At 37.4% G+C, this 20954-nt stretch overlaps 1 protein-coding gene across 1 annotated transcript in view; it reads left to right on the forward strand.

The window, feature by feature from the left end:
• ELAPOR2 (endosome-lysosome associated apoptosis and autophagy regulator family member 2) overlaps window positions 1-20954 on the forward strand; it is a 174042-nt gene that overhangs the window by 121922 nt on the left and 31166 nt on the right. The window contains exons 9-17 of the mRNA XM_033088759.1: window positions 2373-2553; window positions 8140-8268; window positions 12455-12545; window positions 13220-13322; window positions 14492-14629; window positions 16135-16398; window positions 17022-17195; window positions 19305-19494; window positions 20746-20842. Of these exons, the coding sequence (XP_032944650.1) occupies window positions 2373-2553; window positions 8140-8268; window positions 12455-12545; window positions 13220-13322; window positions 14492-14629; window positions 16135-16398; window positions 17022-17195; window positions 19305-19494; window positions 20746-20842 (1367 nt within the window). The remainder of the gene's footprint in view (window positions 1-2372; window positions 2554-8139; window positions 8269-12454; window positions 12546-13219; window positions 13323-14491; window positions 14630-16134; window positions 16399-17021; window positions 17196-19304; window positions 19495-20745; window positions 20843-20954) is intronic.

Genomic DNA, 20954 nt, shown 5'->3' on the forward strand with positions numbered 1-20954 from the left:
GCCGCAGACAAATCCAGTCTGAAAAATTTTGTCTAAATTTTAGTCCTCCCAGTCTTGAATTTTATTTCAATGTAAGAATCAGCTTCTAATTGATACCGACATGTGTTTCTGTAGCATATTTTATTATGCTTAATATAAGTATAGTTGAACACTATAGTTCTTCTGTGATCTTAATAGCAATCTGGTAGATTTTGCTCTCTCAGGGTTTTGGTTTCATAAAACATTTCATAATTTGATCTCAACTTGCCAAACAATGAATTGATTGTTGGTTTTTCACCTGCACTGTGAGCCATCTGGTGCTGAGTATCATTAATATTACGAGCTTTCCCCAGTCAGCCAGACTTGGAAGCATCTGTCCCCATGAGAAGGCAAGGCACAGAATCAATCTGCCATGTGAAGCAGGCTTTGTAAACAAAACTTTTACTAGAGAATTTGAGATTTTTAATGTTTAAAGGTGGTTCACATTTTCTAATTTTTAAATATTTATCGTGCTTGGATTGAAAATCAGGTGGTTAGCTGACCTGTCAAAACATATATTTGTATATTTTTACTCTTTCTAAGCTGATTCTGCTTGACTCATGTTGCTTTACCATGTCTGAGCTGTGTAGGACTTTTGGGCAAGTTGTTTAACAGCTCTTACCTGGAGCTTCCTTGTTTATAAACTTGAGGATAATAATACCGACCTCCCAAAGTGGCAGGGAACAGTACACGGTGTGCCCCGAGATCGGTCCTCAGTGGCTGTCTCAGAACCACCCCCACTCCCACGGGGGAGCCATGTACTCCCAACACTGCAGTAATTCATACATAACTCAGTGCAATTTTAATTAATGTCAAAATAAATGAGTAGATTTATGAATCGAGGATTGGAGATTTGTTTCCTATACTTGGTTAAGCCAGAATTTTAAAAAGACCATCCCCCAAATATAATTAAGTGTTTTTGTTTTTGCTTAGATTCTCTGAAATTTATATCGCCTTTCTCAGCGGAGTTGAGAACTCCTTATGGATATAGGACTAATTTATTTTTTCAGCTGTTTAGCAAGCTCCAGCAGGAATGGCCACCACTTTATACATGATAAGAGAGAGGCAGATGGGTGAAGTGGCTGGTTAAACTGTTTCATGACATAGGCAGTAAAATGAATGCGGAAAGAGAGGGTTGTAAAAATAAAAAAATATATATTATTTATAATTCTGTTGAGACAACTACCTTTTAAATCATTTTCTTAAGCATCCTTTTCCAGATAAGGCTGTTTGCTCTTCCATCAAAGAATACTTGAGAATAAAATTGAATGGCCTAAAGGGCTTGCTATCTTTTATTCTCTGTTACCCCTAAATAGCAAGAGAGAATTGGCTTTAATTTTGTTCTCCAGCTTCAGTATTAGACTTATTGCAGAAGCTGTTTTAAAGGAGAAACAATACTTTCTGCAGATTGTATGTTTCATGAAGAAAGCTTATAATTGCTTTTTAAAAACTGTATTTAGTTATGAAAGAATTTAATTTTCTCTTTACATTTACAATACCTTAATCCCCCACCGCCCCCGCCACACACACACACACACACTGATTATACCAATTTTGTTTTGGAAATGATTAACCTATTTAATGTTTTGGTTTCAAAAGAGAATAATTTTACAATCACAACTTTCTGGGTTTGGCTGACTTACAGCTATTTTGTTGTATTTTGTTTTGTGTGGGGGTGTATGCATGTGTGAGAGGGAATGGAAGGATAAGGTTTAAAAAGAGTTCCCTCCTTGAGGGTAGAGTCTGCCTTAATTCTGATGTTCGGAGCACATGCAACAAGGCCTAAAAGCCTCAGGAGAAAATATTTTAGCTACAGCTTTTATAGTCTAATATCAGATTATTGGAAAAGTCTCAGAGAACAACTATTAATACTTATGAAATAACAGAATTAACATGTGAAGCTAGATATAGTCTTCTTTAAAAATAATTGTTTTCTTTTGTGATCACCTTGTAGAAAGCCTGGTGATATGTACTGTGATTGAGGAAGAGGAATGAAAAAGATAGTCTCTGCCTAGAATTTATGTCGGTTATGGAATCAAGTGAATGAGTGTAGATAGAAGAGTAAGGGCTATACTCACGTTATCTGTATTTTAAAGAGGGATTGCATGATGAGGGACATGCATGAAGTAAGGCCACCTGTAGCTCAGGGTAAAAATATTTGGAAGTAATTACAGTCATTTTCCCACCAAAGCTTTTTATTTTTGTCTCTTTTTGTTATTAATGTTTTAGATTCTCTTCAGAATCTCTTCTGTCACTATTTGAATTTTTTCCTAGGCTGTCAACTTCACATTTTTGCTATTGTAAGTTTCGCGCAAATAAAGGACGTTTTATGACTTGCAAGTTTTTTTTTGCAGACACAGATAATGTACAAGTGGATAGAGCCAAAAATCTGCCGGGAGGATCTCACAGACGCTATTAGGTTGCCCCCTTCTGGAGAGAAGAAGGATTGTCCACCTTGCAACCCTGGATTTTATAACAATGGATCATCTTCTTGCCATCCCTGTCCTCCTGGAACGTTTTCAGACGGAACAAAGGGTAGGAAATCAATTGGTCCAATAACTGAACATTTAGCATTATAATCTTGTTGGACTACTGTGATCTTGCTCTAAGTTGTTTTTATGCAATAATTCTTTAAAATGCATATTTTTCTTATCTCATGGAAACTAAAAGTTGAGAGATATGATAATGGCATCAGGAGACGGCAATGGCTTATTTAATATAAGGGTGGATTTTTAATGGCATTCTGTGTGACACACTCATGGGATTACTCTGCCTTTGGGTAGTGATAAGAAAATTCCACCATATTAAGTGATTAAGGATAAGCACTCCTTTTCCAGTGTATGTGTACAGATATATTGATGAAAACCTAAAATATAACATCTTCTAATTCAGTTCTGGAATAATAAATCACATTTTGTGCTACCAGAACAAAAATTGCTCATATTAATCATATGGCAATTTAAAATAGTCCCTAAGTAACTTGTTTTGAAGTGTAAAGTTGGAAAAATTTTAGTACTTACCAAATAAATATAGAAAGTGGTTACAGAATTTGTTTTAATTTTGATAGACAAAGATTACATGCATTTTAGATGAAGGTGTCTTACTTGACTCAGCTACGCCATATACTCAATATCTAGAGTCTCTAAGAGATAACATAAAAAGAACTTGAGAGTTAAATTTACTTGAGTTTGAATCCAAATTCTGCACACCACCAATAGCGTGATTTATCTACGTTATTTAAATCTTTTTAAATAATGTTTTTATTTTATTATTGTAGTTGACATACAATATTATCTTAGTTTCAGGTGTACAACATAGTGATTATTCACTTATATAACTTCTAAAGTGATCACCCTGATAATTCTAGTACTCATCTGACACCATACATAGTTATTACAATATTATTGACTATATTCCTTATGCTGTACTTTACATCCCCATGACTATTTTGTAACTACCGATTTGTACTTCTTAATCCCTTCAACTTTTACACCGATAACCCTAACCTCCCTCCCATCTGGCAACCCTAAAACTGTTCTCCATATCTATGAGTTTGTTTCTGTTTTCTTTGTTCATTTTTTTTTGTTTTTTAGATTCCACATATACCGTGTTTCCCCGAAAATAAGACCTAGCCAGACCATCAGCTCTAATGCATCTTTTGAAGTAAAAATCAATATAAGACCTGGTCTTATATGATATAAGACAGAGTATAATATAATATAACATAAAATAATATAATATAATATAAAATATAATATAATATAATATAATATAATATAATATAATATAATACTGGGTGTTTTATAATATAAGACCCGGTCTTATATTAATTCTTGCTCCAAAAGACGCATTAGAGCTGATGGTCCAGCTAGGTCTTATTTTAGGGGAAACACTGTAAATGAAATCATACGGCATTTGTCTTTTTCTGTCTAACTTACTCCACTTAGCACAATACCTTCTAGGTCTATCCATGTTGTTGCAGATGGCAAGATTTCATTCTTTTTTATGACTGAGTAACATTGCATTGTACATACATACCACCTCTTCTTTTATCATTCATTCACTGACAGAGACCCAGGCTGCTTTCATATCTTTGCTATTGTAAATAATGCTGCAATGAACATATGGATGCACATGTCCATACAAAGTAGTGTTTTGGGTTTCTTTGGATAAACACCCAGAAGTGGGATTACTGGGCCCTTCTTTGTTTCTTGGTATAGCCTTTTAAAGTCTATTTTGTCTGGTATAAGTATTGCTACCTCAGCTTTTTTTGTTGTTCTTGTTTGTTTCTGTTTTCATGAAATATCTTTTCCTTCCCTTACTTTCAATCTGGTCTTTCAATCTGAAGTTTTTTGTAGGCAGCATATGTAAGAGTCTTGTTTTCTTATCCATTCAGCCACCCTATGTCTTTTGATTGGAGCATTCAATCCATTTACATGAAAATTAATTATTGATATATAGTTATTGCCATTGTGTTATTCTTAGATTTTTTTTTTTAACCTCTTTTTTCTTCTTCTTTTTAAAGAAGTCCCTTTAACACTTCTTATAATACTGGTTTGGTGGTGATGAACTGTTTTGGCTTTTTCTTGACTGGGAAGCTCTTTATCTGTCCTTTGATTCTAAATGATAGCCTTGCTGGGTAGAGTAATCTTGGTGTAGGCCCTTGCTTTTCATCACTTTGAATATTTCCTCCAATCCCTTCTGGCCTGCAATGTCTTTTGAGAAATTGTGTGACTGTCTTATGGACCCTCTCTAGTAGTAAGTAAATGCTTTTCTCTTGCTGCTTTTAAAATTCTTTCTTTGTCTTTAACCTTTGGCATTTTTATTATGATGTGGCTTGATCTGTGTTTGTTTGGGTTCATCTTATTTGGGACTCTCTGCTCTTCCGAGGCTTGTATGTCTATTTCATTCATCAGGTAAGGGGAGTTTTCCTTCATTATTTGTTCAAATAGATTTTAAATTTCTTGCTCTCTCTTTTCTCCTTCTGGTACCCCTGTGATGCAAATCTTGGTACACTTGATGTCGTCCTAGACGCTCCTTAAACAATCCTCATTTTTTGGATTCTTGTTTCTTTTTGCTGTTCTGATTGGGTGTTTTCTGCTACCTTATCTTTTAAACCACTGATTCCATCCTCTACTTAATCTAATCTACTGTTGATTCTCTCTAATGTATTCTTTATTTTAGTTATTGTATTCTTCACTTCTGACTGTTTTTTTTTATGTTTTCTCTCTCCATTTTTATGTTTCTTATCTCTTTGTTTAAGTTCTCTCTCAGATCACTGAGCATCCTTATAACCACTGTTTTGAACTCTGCATCTGGTAGATTGCTTGTCTCCATTTTGTTTAGTTCTTTTTTTGGAGCTTTGTTCTGTTCTTTCATTTGGGCCATGTTTCTTTGTCTCCCCATTTTAGCTGTCTCCTGTTTTTGCTTCTATGTATTAGGTAGAGCTTCTGTGTCCCCGGGCTTTGTGGAGTGACCTTATGTAGTAGATGTCCTGTGGAGCCCAATGGCACAGTCTCCCTGGTCATCTGAGCCGGTTACTCCAGGTGTGTCCCTTGTGTGGGTTGTTTGTGCCCTCCCATTGTAGCTGAGCTTTGATTCCTGTTTGCAAATCAATAGGAGGGATTGACCTTCAGGTGGATTGGTTGTGAGGACTGGCCATGACTATAGTGGAGGAACTGTTGTGCAGGGCCTGACCCTGCAGAGCAGGATTTGCTTAAGCAGGGCTCTGGTACCTGCCTAGTCTGTCCTTTGCATTTTTCATTTGTGGAGGTGATTGGGTGGTGCTCTCATGGGGTCTGAAGGGGGCCACTGGGTGTGCCTGCCCTGGAGTCTCCTGGGAGAGGCCCTGGTGCAGGCCAAGTTCAGCCTCAGCCTGTACCTTCCCAGAGCCACTTGGTATGAGTTACAAAGTGATCTGCAGATGGTTTTTAATTGTGCTGGGCTTGGAGATGCCTGGGAGAGGTTAAGTTGCGAACTGAGGCTGGTTTCCACCAATGCCAGGCTTGGGACTTCTCAGAAAGAGGTATGGGGCACACCAAGGCCAACTGCTGCTTGTTTGGGGTTTGTGAACCTTTGACAGATTTTAGGAAAATCCACAGCATGGGCCAAGACAGACTGTTTGTATGGAAAAGGCACTGGAAATGGCTTGGGTGGGCCAACAAGTTGAGTTGGGTGGGGTCTCAGGGAATCACCGGCGCTGTGTGAACATTTAGCCAAGTTGATAGAGACTCAGATATGGCATCCACCTAAGTCTACAGGCTGGGAGCCCAGAGGGCTCAACAAAGGAACAATGGCTTCTACCAGTACTTTTGTCTGGGAGAAAGCTGGCTCTCCAGCCCTCACTCTGAAGCCAAACAATTCAGTTTCTCCTCGTATGTCCCTGCTGCCTGTCAAGCTGCTGCCCCAGCTCTCGAGTGCAGAACAAGTGAGTCCATCAGTGAGTAAGTCCATGTGTGGGTCCTTTAAGAGGAGCACCTGGAACTTCAGCTGCCCCCTATCTCACTCAGCCACAATCTCCTCTGGTTTTCACTGTCAGAAGTTGTGGGACTTCTCTTTCTGGCACTGGAACCTAGGGTTGGGGAGTCTGGTGTGGGGCTGAGACCCCTTGCTTCTCAGGGGTCCTCTGCAGCCTAGCTATCCCTTTCAATTTTTAACTGCCACATGCTGGTGTGGGACCAGTCCCTTCCGCATCTTTGTCCCTCCTTCCTTGAGGTGGCTTCTTTTGTATATCCTTAGTTGTAGGAGTTCTGTTCAGCTAGAGTTCAGGCTATTCTCAATGATGGTTGTTCTGTAATTTAGTCGTAATTTTGATGTGGTCGTGAAAGGAGGTGAGCATTGTATTTGCCTACTCTACCATCTTGATCAGATATCCATTTCTTAAATCTTTTGAACCTCAATTTTCTCATCTGTAAAACTGTAGGTAATAATATCTAGCTCATTATTACTGAGGTTAAATAAAAATGTATCCTACAACATTTGGTACCAGGAGATATTTTCTCAATGAACATTTTCTCTCCCTCCCCCCTACCTTACTGACGTGATGATACAAAGTGTACTGGGCAAATTGAAAAATGGTTAGAAAAGACCCTTCCATTTCAATATTGCAGATTTTAATTTAAATCAGGTTTATTTATAGACCTAACTCTTTCCAAACCCTCCAACTCCAACTATCATTTTTCAACATTGCCAATATTTTGAATTTCAAGTAATCAGTCCACAATTAAATCATATAATATTCTGTTCGGTTTAATAACCTATAGGAAGGGTGAAATATTTTTTTATTCATGAGATGGTGGGAACTGATTCTAAGATCATGCATAAGAGAACTTGTTGCAGAATTACTCTTCTTGTGGAGGATAATTCAGTATTAGCAGTAACTCCCATAAATGAAGGGAAAAATTATTTTAAAAGATTTTGTATTTATTCTTTTCTTTTCTCATGTTAGTCAAGCATGTATATGTATATGACCAAAAGGGAGCACTGTGGACGAAAAAAAGGGGTTCTATGGAAAGTTATCTCATAGTATGATCTGATCATAAATTCCTAACGGGGCAGGTCATGGTGGGTAGTCATACCCCTGGCCTATTATTTCTTAAGTGAAAGGTTTTAAGCCAGCCCTGTCCATTGTTCTTGTGCATCTAGGTTAACACCATTTGAAACACCAGAAATAATACCCTCAAAGTGGGTATTAACACTCAAGAGAGCACATAATCTTGTTAACTGCATTGTCATGTAATTCCTGTATTGTTTCCTCCCAACTTCCTATAATCTTCCTTACATTCCCTCCTTAATTTCACATGTATAAAGGAAACAGCAAAACTGTTTTTCCCAGGAGCATTTGAGATCTTGCTCCCTGGCATATTTGGTCAGCTTGGCTCAGACAAACTCTTATAAAAGTTCAAAAAAGTATATATACATGTGTATAATATATCCAAAATTATTTTTCTTTCCAGACTGCTTTTGGAAAAGTTGTTAATTCTTAAGGGACTTGGTGGCTCAGTGTCTCTCCTTCCCATTTCCCTCTTGCTAATTAAAGTTTAGTAGTGCTTGGAACAAAGCAAGTGGAAGTTGTCCAGATGCAGTTTGATTGTAATTGTTCTTCCCACTTGTCCCCTGTAGAATGCAGACCATGTCCGGCGGGAACGGAGCCTGCACTTGGGTTTGAATATAAATGGTGGAATGTCCTTCCGAGAAACATGAAAACTTCCTGCTTCAATGTTGGAAATTCAAAGTGTGATGCAATGAATGGTGAGTTCAGAATCAACCTACATGATATATTTTGGCAGCAGACTCTCAGACTCAGCTCTCTAAAAACATACTAAATATGGGTAAGAGGAATTTTAATCTTATTTGTCTATTTGCCCGTTTTTCAGCCCTCACATAAAAATAATAAATGTGGTGTTACAGCCAGATGACTTTCCTATAAGAATGTAAACTATTTTGCATTTTTTGGAGTTAGTTTTGAAGTACATATCGGGGACCACCACTTATGGTTATAAATACCAGAAAAAAGTACCACGGGAAGTAAGGAAACGTATGTCGTTTGCCATTTTGAAGAGCAGTGTGATAGCATTTGTTCCTGGGTTGATTTAGTCTGGTTCTGCACTGAGACATGAGGAGGGGTTAAATCACCTCTACCTCTCTTTGCCTATGAAGTCTGTGACCCTGATTATAAAATATTGATGCACCCCACTTACTGAAAATTTGAAAAGATGGCAGAGTTTTATAGGACGGTTGCTAAATTCTATTTGTTCTCACATTTTAAATTCTTAGAGAGCCTAGCAGTTAGTTATTCTGAAATATTTGTTGGTTGACTGAATGACAATATCTATGTCTGTATTTTAAACTTGACTCTAGGAATAGCTGTTATAAATACTAGGGTTTTACATCAAAATACATCCTTTACTTTCATAAACTTAGCATTTTTTAATCAGGTCACTGTTTTCAATATTGTATTTGATTATTGTAAAAAAATGCTTTTTAACTGCATCCATTTTAAATCAGTACCTATCCAAAATAAATAGGCTTCGGATGTAGGAAATGAGGTATATACATGAGTGTGGGAATTGACAAATAATTGGTCCTTGAATAATGTTGGTTAAACACATGTGTGGAAAAAAACCTCAATTTACATTGAACATTATGAAATATTCTTCTTTATTGACCAGTAATTCCACTTGTAGGAATTTATCCTAAGGGAAACGAAAAAAATATATAATAGTTATTATCAGACCACGATGGTTTATGTTCTAAAAAGATCCTATGATTGAATTCTAGGTTGAGGAAGTTAAAACATTGGAAAAATAAGATTTGAATGACTCTATGAAAACATCAGTATGTGTGTGAGCACATGCATTCACTTACTAGTAAAGATTACCTGAAACTTTCATTGAAATTTTTAGAGAATTTACTTTTTTTAAAAGATTTTATTGGGGAAGGGGAACAGGACTTTATTGGGGAACAGTGTGTACTTCCAGGACTTTTTTCCAAGTCAAGTTGTTGTCCTTTCAATCTTAGTTGTGGAGGTTGCCGTTCAGCTTCAAGTTGTTGTCCTTTCAGTCTTAGTTGTGGAGGGCGCAGCTCAGCTCCAGGTCCAGGTCCAGTTGCCGTTGCTAGTTGCAGGGGGCGCAGCGCACCATCCCTTGCGGGAGTCGAGCCGGCAACCTTGTGGTTGAGAGGATGCGCTCCAACCAACTGAGCCATCCGGGAGGCAGCTTAGCTCAAGGTGCCGTGTTCAATCTTAGTTGCAGGGGGCACTGCCTACCATCCCTTGCGGGACTCGAGGAATTGAACTGGCAACCTTGTGGTTGAGAGCCCACTGGTCCATGTGGGAATCGAACCGGCAGCCTTCGGAGTTATGAGCATGGAGCTCTAACCGTCTGAGCCACCACGCACTCTTAATCTAAGTTTCATAATAATACTTGATTTACCCACTTGCTTACTCATTCACTTAGAAGTAATAATTTAAATTGTTGCTAATTTTCCAACATGTTCAATTATTAATTTGAAAAGTATACATAGCTGTACTATTAGTATGTGATGTTGAAATAGCAAACAATAATGGGTAAAATAAAAAGAGAAAAGGTGGTATATATTTTTGTGAATGGGAGGTTCAGTAACCAACCTTGAGGAGAGCAGCACTCAAAGGAATGGGGGTCAAAGGGCAGCCTGTCTCATGAGGTAGTCGTGGTCATGGAGTGAAGGTGGATGTGCTTCGGCCACCATGTCTGTTTGACTTGGAGTGCCTTGAGATTGCTATATTCTCAGTTTGGGTTTCACACAATGGCGGAACAGGTATGTAGAAGTAAATCTTCATGTACTGGAATTTTGCCTACGAGGAATTCAAAGTTGAAGACAAGTTACCATTTATTTATGAAGCTGTTCATTGAACATTATCTATAATAACAAACATGGAAATAATCTAAATATCCAGCAACAGGATAATGTTTACAAAAGTTACACCATGCTAATTGGATGAAATGTTATGCAGTTATTAAAAATGACCGCCATATGGAAGGTTTGGCAGGTTTCAAGAATTTTGAATGTACCCATTCTTCAACCCAATAATTCTACTTCTGTGAATTTATACCAAATGAAAAATGTGAGGTAAAGAAAGAAATTATGCACAAAGTTAGAAATCAAGGTGTTGACAGGGTCATGTTCCTTCCAAAGCCTCTAAGGGGAAGATCCTTTCTTGCTTCTAACTTCTTGTAGCTCTGGGCATTCCTTGCCCTGTGGGAGCATAACTCCAATCTTTGCCTCCATCTTCACGTGGCCATCTTCTCTTGTGTCTACGTGTCTTTGTGTCTTCACATGGTGTTCTCCCTGTGTGTGTGTCCAAATTTCCCTCTCCTCGTAAGGACACCAGTCATATTGGATTAAGACTCACCCTAAAGACCTCACTTTAACTTGGTTATATCTGCAAAGACTCTGCTTCCAAATAACAAAGTTCATGCACAGGTCCTGGGGGTTAGGACTTCATATCTTTCTTTTGGGGGGGGGCACAATTCAACCTTTAACAATAGGCAATATTCAAAACATGAGAAATCTTTGTTTCCTCTTGCAAAGTATCAGTCTTCTCTAAACTTAGCTTCTTACCATCCATGCACTTCTTTCTTTTCTTTGGCCTTCTCTGCTGATCTGTCTCTCCTCATGATATTTCTGAACACTAGGAAGGGACCACAGGAAAACTTTTGTTAAGTCCTCCCTTTCTTGGCATAGATGCTCTCCATGTGGGAACATTCCTCTTCCTCTAACCCCAACCACAAGTTTGCAGTCTCTGTAAACCTAAATGCCTTTACATTACTTACACTGCCGTTAAGGGCCTTGTGTCCTACTGGATCCTACTGTTTTGTAGCTGTTCAACTCTTAACATTAAGAGTTGATTCCTGCCTGTCTCTCCGTCTACCCACATGAACCTTTAGGCAGTAGAACAATGAATTGGCATTTCTCTCATAAGAAAGTAGATGAGTGCATATTATTTTGAGGACTAGCTTGATTTATATGAATTCAACACGTTGCTTTTCTACAAACTGCTGATTATAACATTTCACAAATTGCCAAATCATGAATCTAACACTGATATTAATCCCTTCCTCAGTTTCTCTCTTATACCTATTGCAATAGCAGATGTTGACATTGTCTTTTAGAGATGGAAGTGTGAATGGTAGGTCTTTGCCATTAATTAATAACGTTACTTGATGCTGTGTGGGGGATGCTTCTCCTTTCCTCATTTTGTTGTGGTCATTTCAGTCTATGGTATGTTGATAGTTTCTGTGCAGAGCACAGACCTGCCAACTCCTACACACTTCTCTATCACCCCACACTGCTGGCAAGAGTTCATCTCTGTCATATTCTTCTGATTCCTCAATGAAGGTGGGCCCAGTTTTGTCTTTCTATCCCTAATATGTATCATGGTTCTTAGCACTCAGTGAATGCCACTGAATGAATGAATAAGTGAATGAATGCAGAACAGGGGTTATATTAGGGAACGACAATACAGCAAACTGTAAGAAAGAACTCCGGACCTCAAATCTTCTTCATTAAGTAATTTGAAGTTTCTATTTCCCATTGGTTACCTGGAAACTAAGATTTTCCACTGGATAAAGACCATCTGTTTTAGTTAAAAAAGGATAATCATGCCTCAGTGAGAAAATTGTTATTAATTTTCCCATTAAACAACTTTTATGCAAAAATATACAGTATTTGAGTCTTCCTGGGGAATCATATGGTATGTCTTTATCAGTATCTAGGAGTCTACCTTGATGTGCAATTTGCAACTGCAATTTAAAAATAGGGAATACTTTTGGAGTATTTCTAACTTTGAACATAAGCACTAATGGTCTTTTTTCATTTTTTTCCCCCTTATTTAAAAAGATTGTTAGAAATCATTAGTGGAATTTTTACTAATAAGTATGACCTTTATCGTTTTCAGGTTGGGAGGTGGCTGGAGATCATATCCAAAGTGGGGCTGGAGGTTCTGATAATGATTACCTGATCTTAAACTTGCAAATCCCAGGATTTAAGTAAGGAAAACCAATTCTGATTCTTTTCTGTAAGAATCCTCATGCCTGTTTCCCTATAGAAATAGATGAAGTAGGACTGCCTTTATGAAATAGATTGATATTGTGATGTACTTAGCAAATAACAAGATAATGTATTATATTTAAGAATATCTGTAGAATCAGTGATTGAGAAACTGTAACTATTAATTGTATATTACTTAGATGAAGCTGAAAGTTTTTAACAATATTCTATCTAAATGTAATAATAATTATGATTCTTGGAAGCTTAATGAAGAATTCTTAGTTCAAATTACTTGCAGTAGTATCTTGTGGTATACATATTTATTTTTCTCTTAGGTCTACCTGTCAATTCGTATGTTACAGATTTTAAAATTCCATTTTGCTTTAGTCCTCCATATTGAAATTTCCCAGTAGGTGTCTTTTTCTTGCTTTAGGATGTGTGGTACCATTTATACCAGGAGACTCAAGCATATTAACATGGTTATGTAGACTCCATATTAGAACTAAGGGTATGGCCATGCAGCGATTAAGTGAGGAAGGAATTGGGTGGGGGGAGCAATAGATTAGAGGAAGAGAAAAGCATGGCTTTCAGCTTAATCAAAAAAATAGCAATTTAGTTCCAGATTGTTTTTTAGAACATTTCACAAATATTGCAATTTTAATCTCTCAAATAGACCACCAACATCTATGACTGGAGCTATGGGTTCTGAACTGGGAAGAATAACATTTGTCTTTGAGACCATCTGTTCTGCTGACTGTGTTCTCTACTTCATGGTGGTAAGTGAAACAATGGCTTTCAAAGTTAGATTTCTAAGCTTAGTGTTGTCTTTTAAGTGTGAATTTATTTATGCATGTTGAGATAAGGACATCATTTCTCTTCCTGGTCTTAGGCCTTCCAAAAAGTGGCGTGTCTGATGATTTGGGTGTTGGGTAATGTGGGGAATTCTATAATGTATGACAGGCACGTTCTGTTGTGCTTATCTATGGAGTGAACTCAAGACACATCGTTTTATAGCATGTTTGATTACTTTATAACATGTTTAACTTCTATGTTTATATCATACAAAGAAAGAGACATGTCGTAAGTTCATGCTACCATATTGTCAACCTCCCAGATAACTAACAGAAGCACACCCAAAATTCTTAAGTCATCTATTAGGGTTTCTGTCGGTTAGACTAATAAGAAAATTCAGGGTTAATCTTGGTTTACATTTCAAATAAATTAGATGTGTATTACAGTATTTGGTCGATTTATTATATTTGCTTTCTAACCATGTTAATGGCAGCATATGAGTTGGAATGTCACAGTTTCATGTGATATTCTAAATATTGAATTCAGCTAAGGAAATCAGAAATAAAATATTACACAAATTCATCCTATTGGAATTCAAGTGTAGAATATTTCATGAACATGAACTAACATTCTTGTTATCTGCAATTGGGTGAGCCTGCAAGCTGCAAGTGTAAATCAGGGAGAGCTTAGAATTTCTGTGCATGAGGTGCCTATCAGAATCTCTCAAGGGAAAAGATGAAAATGGAAAGCCTTTCCATTTTATAAGAATCCTAGAAGTTTACTGGGAGAAGTTTAGTGTGAGGAATAATGTTTCCCTAAGTATATTTCCTAAGCTAGAGATAGACGACACACACACACACACACACGCACAGATACACACACACAGACCACCCTTAAGCAAGCCATGATTTGAGACCTCTTTCAGGTTACATTAACAATGTGGTTGATATATTGTAATTACTAAGCTGGTGAGTGCTTGTATAGACTTGAAGGGTAGTTTTGAGAGTTGTAGGGTTACATGCTCAGCAGAGAAATATTTATTAACCCTATAGGGTTAAGTTGGTAAATACAAACACATATTTGTAATATAGACACACGTATATTAATACTGAGTTTGTGCTTTTTTGTATATCTTTTTTCTACTGTGTTTTAGGATATTAACAGTAGAAGTACCAACGTGGTGGAATCATGGGGTGGAACCAAAGAAAAACAAGCTTACACCCACATCATCTTCAAGAATGCAACATTTACATTTACATGGGCATTCCAGAGAACGAACCAGGGTCAAGATGTAAGTTCTAGGCACTTTTATTTCTTAAACACAGAAATGATGCTCCCAGTGGAGATTCATGCAAAATGATCACTGAAATATCCTGGAGGAAGGACATCTTTTTACTAATGTGGAATCCAGCTTTTGGTTATGGAGTTGGTTGGTACAAAAATGGTATTTTAGGGGGAGTTTGTTTTTTGAGAGCAAGATTGTATGAAATGGAATAACACAGTGTATCTTTGAATTGTTCTGAACAAGTATAGCTCTGACAGCTTAAGAGAAAGAAAATCTAATTTTGTAGTTATTTCGAAACTTACTTTTAAAGCTTTTTGAGACTCTGAAAAGGCTGGTGACTTTCTTCCTCTTCATCTGAATGATCTGACATTTGTACAGGAACCATTAACTGGTGTTGGTTTATTGTTTCATTGCAGTAATGTCTCCTTTTATAACTGAGAGAGTGTGTATAGACAGATGATCAGATTAACCCAAAATTATTTACTCTCTTTTACTTTTCCTGCTAAAATAGATCTTAATCCTCCCCTAAGTAAATTCCGCTGTATGTTTCAATAGTAGCAGGACTGTTATTTTCGTGGGTCTCCATAGCTGTGACCTTCTCGAGGTGAGAACGTGGTAAACCATCTGTGCAGAAATAGCCTTAAAGCTGTAGTGACAGATGTACAGCATTTTCTCTTTGCTCTTCAGGCTTTCACTGGGGAACCCATTCCCCAGATTTTACTTCATTCCAATTGTGATTGACCAGTGTTCTGATTACTATCAGTGGGGCAGCAACATGCTGTGGAATGCTTCCTTGCCTTCCTTTTGTCTTTGCCCCAAAGAGCGTTAAGCAGTCCAGGGTAAAGTAAGGCTGCTTTATACTAATAGCGTGATGCCCACCGCTTGATGAGAACTGGACCTTAATGGACCCAGTGTCTCAAGAAGGTAAAGTGTAGGAAGATCCAGGTTCTTGCTCTCCATTCTATATCTTTTCAGTAGAAACCAGAGAATATTGGTTAGAGAAGGTACTAGAGAAAGTGACAAAGGCCCAAAGAAGTGGTATGATTGCATCAACGTTACAGTTAGTGTTGGGGGAGGACCAGAGTCCTGGCCTTCCAAGGCTAGTCCAGGGCTTCCACCTGCCACACGGTCAACATCCTATTGTCGCATTAGATTTGGGCTTATATTTGAATAAACAATGATGGGAAATAAAGTTGCTTCTCTATTAAACCATACCGATTCTTCCAGATATAAAGTCTATAAATATGCCTGAGTGTGTACCAATTATGACATATCTCATGGTGATTGTGGCAAATCTGCTAGAACTCCACTTCTGTGGAAATTAGCTTCTAGTATTAAGACTTAAGGTTTTTAAGGGAAAAAAGAACCCAGAAGGTATAATATTAATCCACTGTCAATGTTACACTCTAAGGCTGGAACACTCGGCTTCTTTCGGTGATATCAACGTAACGCAATCTGGTTATGCAAGTCAGCCCCAAAGCAGAAGTCATTGCTTTCTGCTCTCTTTTTAGAATAGACGGTTCATCAATGACGTGGTGAAGATTTATTCTGTCACTGCCACTAATGCAGTTGATGGGGTGGCGTCCTCGTGCCGTGCCTGTGCCCTTGGGTCTGAACAGTCGGGCTCATCGTGTGTCCCCTGCCCCCCAGGCCACTACATTGAGAAAGAAACCAACCAGTGCAAGGAGTGCCCACCTGACACCTACCTGTCCATACATCAGGTCTATGGCAAAGAGGCTTGTGTTCCATGCGGGCCTGGGAGTAGAAGCACTCAGGTGAGTTTGGATCTCACTTATCCCCAGGAAAGCACATTTTAGTGGAGGAACTCAAAAGTTCCCTTAAATGTTTCTCCAGGAGCTATGAGGTTCGTAGTCATAGTTATAAATGACTTCTTCAACACCCAAATAAGAATACTTTCCAAAAGTATTAAAATTGATTTCTTGTGCTTCTGTTAAGACCGAGCAAGTAAACGACCTCTACAGGTTGGCTATAGGAGTCTGTGTAGAGCAGCAAGTGTATCTTATACCATTTTAAGGGCAAAGTTTGATGCTATGTTATGGGTGAAGAAGGAGGTAGTCTTACTGTCTATTGAAATAAACATAACAGGGACTTTTGGCTATTTATTAAAAATACCTTTCTATAAGGAACCAACCTTGGAATAACTATTCTTATTTTAAAAACTTTCGAATCTTCTAACCTTTGCCTAAGAAAATCTATTTAGCATTTAGAAAGTCTCTGTATTAGTATGGTAAAATACATTAGAACTAAGACAAAATTACTGAAATAGATTTTAAACCTAGAGATATTTTTGAAAAACATTTTATGTAGCAGCTAATACTTTCTTTTTCTTTCCTGCTATGTTGTTATTGTTTTTATATTCCTTAATCTTTAATCAAAGGACCACTCGGTTTGCTATAGTGACTGCTTTTTCTACCACGAGAAAGAAAATCAGAGTTTGCACTATGACTTCAGCAACCTTAGCAGCGTGGGCTCCTTAATGAATGGCCCCAGCTTTACCTCCAAAGGCACAAAATACTTCCATTTCTTCAATATTAGTTTATGTGGGCACGAGGTGAGTTATGGCTGTCAAGGTGAGATGGAACTGCATTTCAGCTTCGATTGAGTTGATATTTTCTTTGTTGATGGCCCCGTAAAATCTCTATGGAAACTAATAAACAAATGTCAGAAACTGAGCTTTGTTGTGTAAATCCTCCGTTGCCCCCTAGCATGCTTTCTTTCACCAGGGGAAACCTTATTTAGTTCTCAGTCCCTCTAAGCGTTCATCCAGTCTCTTGAATCCCAAAGCTTGGAGCTATGGTGTAAGTGCTTTGACGATCTTTCAGTTTTGTAAAAGTGGGTCAGACTTGTCAGTCAATCCCACCTACTTTTTTAGACAGGCAGTTATGGTTTGAGAATGTTTTACTATTGTTTATGTTGCCCATTTGAAGAAGAGAAAAACTTCTAAGAGACAGTTTGTCAAAAAATGAAAAGGTGGTAAGCAGAGGACAAGTGTCAGTTGGTACTACCAATAAATAATGGGATTTTATTTTCTGTGGTAAGAAGCAAAACCTTAATTCATACTGGTAATGGGGAGAGTCACAGGACTAGATGTCCAATATTTTTATGGGCATACAAGGTTGGGTTTGGGACATAAGTGTATATAGTCACCATTAGCAAAGGTGAAAATATAATAAGACCTTCCCTCCATATCTCTTTCCATATTAAACCCTACATTACCAATGGTCTTTATTATGACATGCTGTGACAAACTTTGACAAAAGAGATAAAAAGAGATCTTATGGCCACAGAAGTTTTAAAATAAAAAGATCTATCCAATTTATAGGTTATGATGTTCATCTTGTTCTGATTTTAGATGGGGTGATCTAACAAATTCACTTGATTGTTCACTCAATAAGTAAATATGTTAGATGCCTGTTATGTTAAATACTGTGTCAAACAGTGAGCAATATTAATTCTATTACATATCACACTTCTCACTCTTATTCCTATTTTACCACTGTCTTTTCTTCCATCTTCTCTCTTTTTCTCTTCTGTCTTCTTCTTTCTCTTTCTTTCCTTTATATTCTTGTTCCTTTCCTTTTACTGTTGTTTTCCTTTTTTCTTTATTCAGTACTTTCTTTCTGATCTTTTCCATTGTTTCTCTCCTTCTGGCTTCAACAAGTTATTTTACACATAGTAAAAATATGCTGCACCTGTATTGGGGTGAAAAGGCTTAGTGCAGAGAGAAAATTTCATAGGTTAGGATTGCTAGCTGCATTAAAAAGAAAAATCTCTATTCTTTTCCTTATACCCATCTGTGCACACTCCACATCCAAGACCAATCAAATAGTGTTTCCATTTTCCTTTATACATCTCTTAGTATTAGGTTGGTGCAAACGTAATTGCAGTTTTTGCAGTTATTTTTAACCTTTTAAAACACAATTATTTTTGCACCAACCTAATAGAAATTAAAGAGCATGCTATAGTCATTTGCAGTGGGACTATTGTATATTTTAACATACTGTATTTAAACTCTTAAAATTTTTATAAATTGTGTCTTCCAACTACCCTACAAATGATTAGAAAAGTAAACCCCTATATTCCCTTCAACTTACCGTGTCGTTGAGAGCAGATACACATTACTGAATCTAAGAGTAGGTGAACAAAGACATGTGTAGTGACTAACTTTAGAATTTAGATGCATCCTAAGACTACATTAGGGCTTTTATGCTTTCTTCATCAGCCATCACATTACCTTTTTGCCATGTATCGGCCTTTGCAGGAGAAGGAAGAGCAAGCATTTTCCTTGGCATTAAAACCTTCATCAGCAGTTTTCTGGTCTCTTTCATATGCATTTTTGTTCTAAAATTGGAAGATTTCATCAGAGACTTTTATTTCCTTAAGTTAGATGGCTTTCATCCAGCGCCGTGATGCTTGTGCTTGGAGGAGCGGTGCAACCTTGAACTAGTGCACTCATTAAAACATCAGTGACCCCCAACCCTGGTTACACATTGGCATTGCCTCAAGAGCTTTTAGAAAATACTGGTGCCTTGGCCCCACACCAGATCAAATCAGAATAGTGGTGAGGAGGGAACCACTGCACTACAAGAGTCACTAGATAGCTGAGTCCAGGTCAGACCGTGACCTTCAGTAAAACCTCTTTATGACTTCGTCCTCCTAGGGGAAGAAGATGGCTCTCTGTACCAACAATATAACAGACTTCACAGTCAAGGAAATGCTGGCAGGGTCAGATGATTACACAAATCTAGTAGGAGCATTTGTATGCCAGTCAACTATTATTCCTTCTGAAAGTAAGGGTTTCCGAGCAGCCGTATCGTCACAATCCATCATTCTGGCAGACACTTTTGTAGGTAAGCTTAATTTGGTTCATATATGCATGCATGCATTTTCCCCTAAAATTGTGATACTGATAACTTGTTGCATTGGTTTACCATAGATGATTAGAGTCCACAGGTAATTCTAAATCATCATTTTGTAACATGGGTAAAAAACGCCTACAAGTGAGGTCTATTAATCAATCTCAGTGAGTATAAGAAGCTTCTGAACTCATGTGTTAACTCATATGTGATACTATGCTTTCTGAGAGTCTGCCTTTCATCAGATTCTCTAGGAGTTTAAAAGGCAAAATAATTGTAAACAGCAAAACTATAAACCAAAGAGGAACAGTAAACACAATATAAACCTAAATCATAATATCTGTCACCAGTTTGCATTATCTTTCTTCACACCAGAAATAAGCCGGTGACAAGTAGCAAGGGTGAATGTGTTGAGTTTTATTCCCTATCTGCTCCTTTTATCTTTATGGTGTCAAAAGCATAGAAAAGTTTTTAAGAAGAATTAGTAATTCGTAGGGATCAAGTTCATTAGACTTTCTGGGGTGGGGATTAGGAATCTAACAAGGTGTATAGCAATCCGACGATTGAACAAGCTTCTTAGATGATTCTAATGTGCAGCCAGATTTGAGAACCACTGCTAGAGAGACTCCAGAGGAATTTAGCGTCATTTTTCAGCACCAAGGTCAGTTACCGAGCTTCTACGCAGCCAGCGTCAGAACTGTGTCAGAAGCAAGGATTGCTGTTGCTTGCATTTTGGCTCTGCCATCATTGTGCCTAGGAGGAAAAAAAGCCTTATTTTTAGAGTAAGCAGACTTTAGAGTTATTTCCTAGAAATTATTAGGGCACAGCAATTTTTGTGTTTTTTTTTCTTCAAATATGCCTACAATAATCTGAATGAAAAGCTGTATTAGCAAAGTAGCCAAGTTCATTTGACAAAAACTCACCAGAGGCTGAGAATTATTAGTAGGTTGTTGAAATGTTAGAAATGGGGGTACTTTAGAGATCGTCTAAATGATTACGTGCATTTTATAGATTCAGGTCCTAAGACCCAGCAAAGTAAAGTGACTTAAACAAAATTACAAACTAGAGAGTAGAATCTTTTATTTTTTTTTTCTGGAGACTTTGGAAATTTTCATATTGTTATCATCACTGTATTAATTTAGTACACAGCATCAAAGTACAGCTATTTTGTAGTTAGATGCACGGAGGCTAAATATACCTAATTTCCCCATATTACTTAATAGTGTCTTTTTTATTGTTATCCAGGAGTGACAGTTGAAGCCACATTGCAAAATGTTCGTGTAAAAGAAGATATGTTCCCAGTTCCACCAAGCCAAATACCAGATGTACATTTCTTTTATAAGTAAGTGAAAATGCTGTTTCTCTTGACAGGTTTTTTAATCAAAAGGATATCACTTCAGGGTGCCCAGCATTGTAGCTTATAATTGATAGATAGTTAGTAATTGATTTTCTTA

This window comes from Rhinolophus ferrumequinum, chromosome 20, assembly GCF_004115265.2.
Source record: "Rhinolophus ferrumequinum isolate MPI-CBG mRhiFer1 chromosome 20, mRhiFer1_v1.p, whole genome shotgun sequence".
Classification (NCBI taxonomy): Eukaryota; Metazoa; Chordata; class Mammalia; order Chiroptera; family Rhinolophidae; genus Rhinolophus; species Rhinolophus ferrumequinum.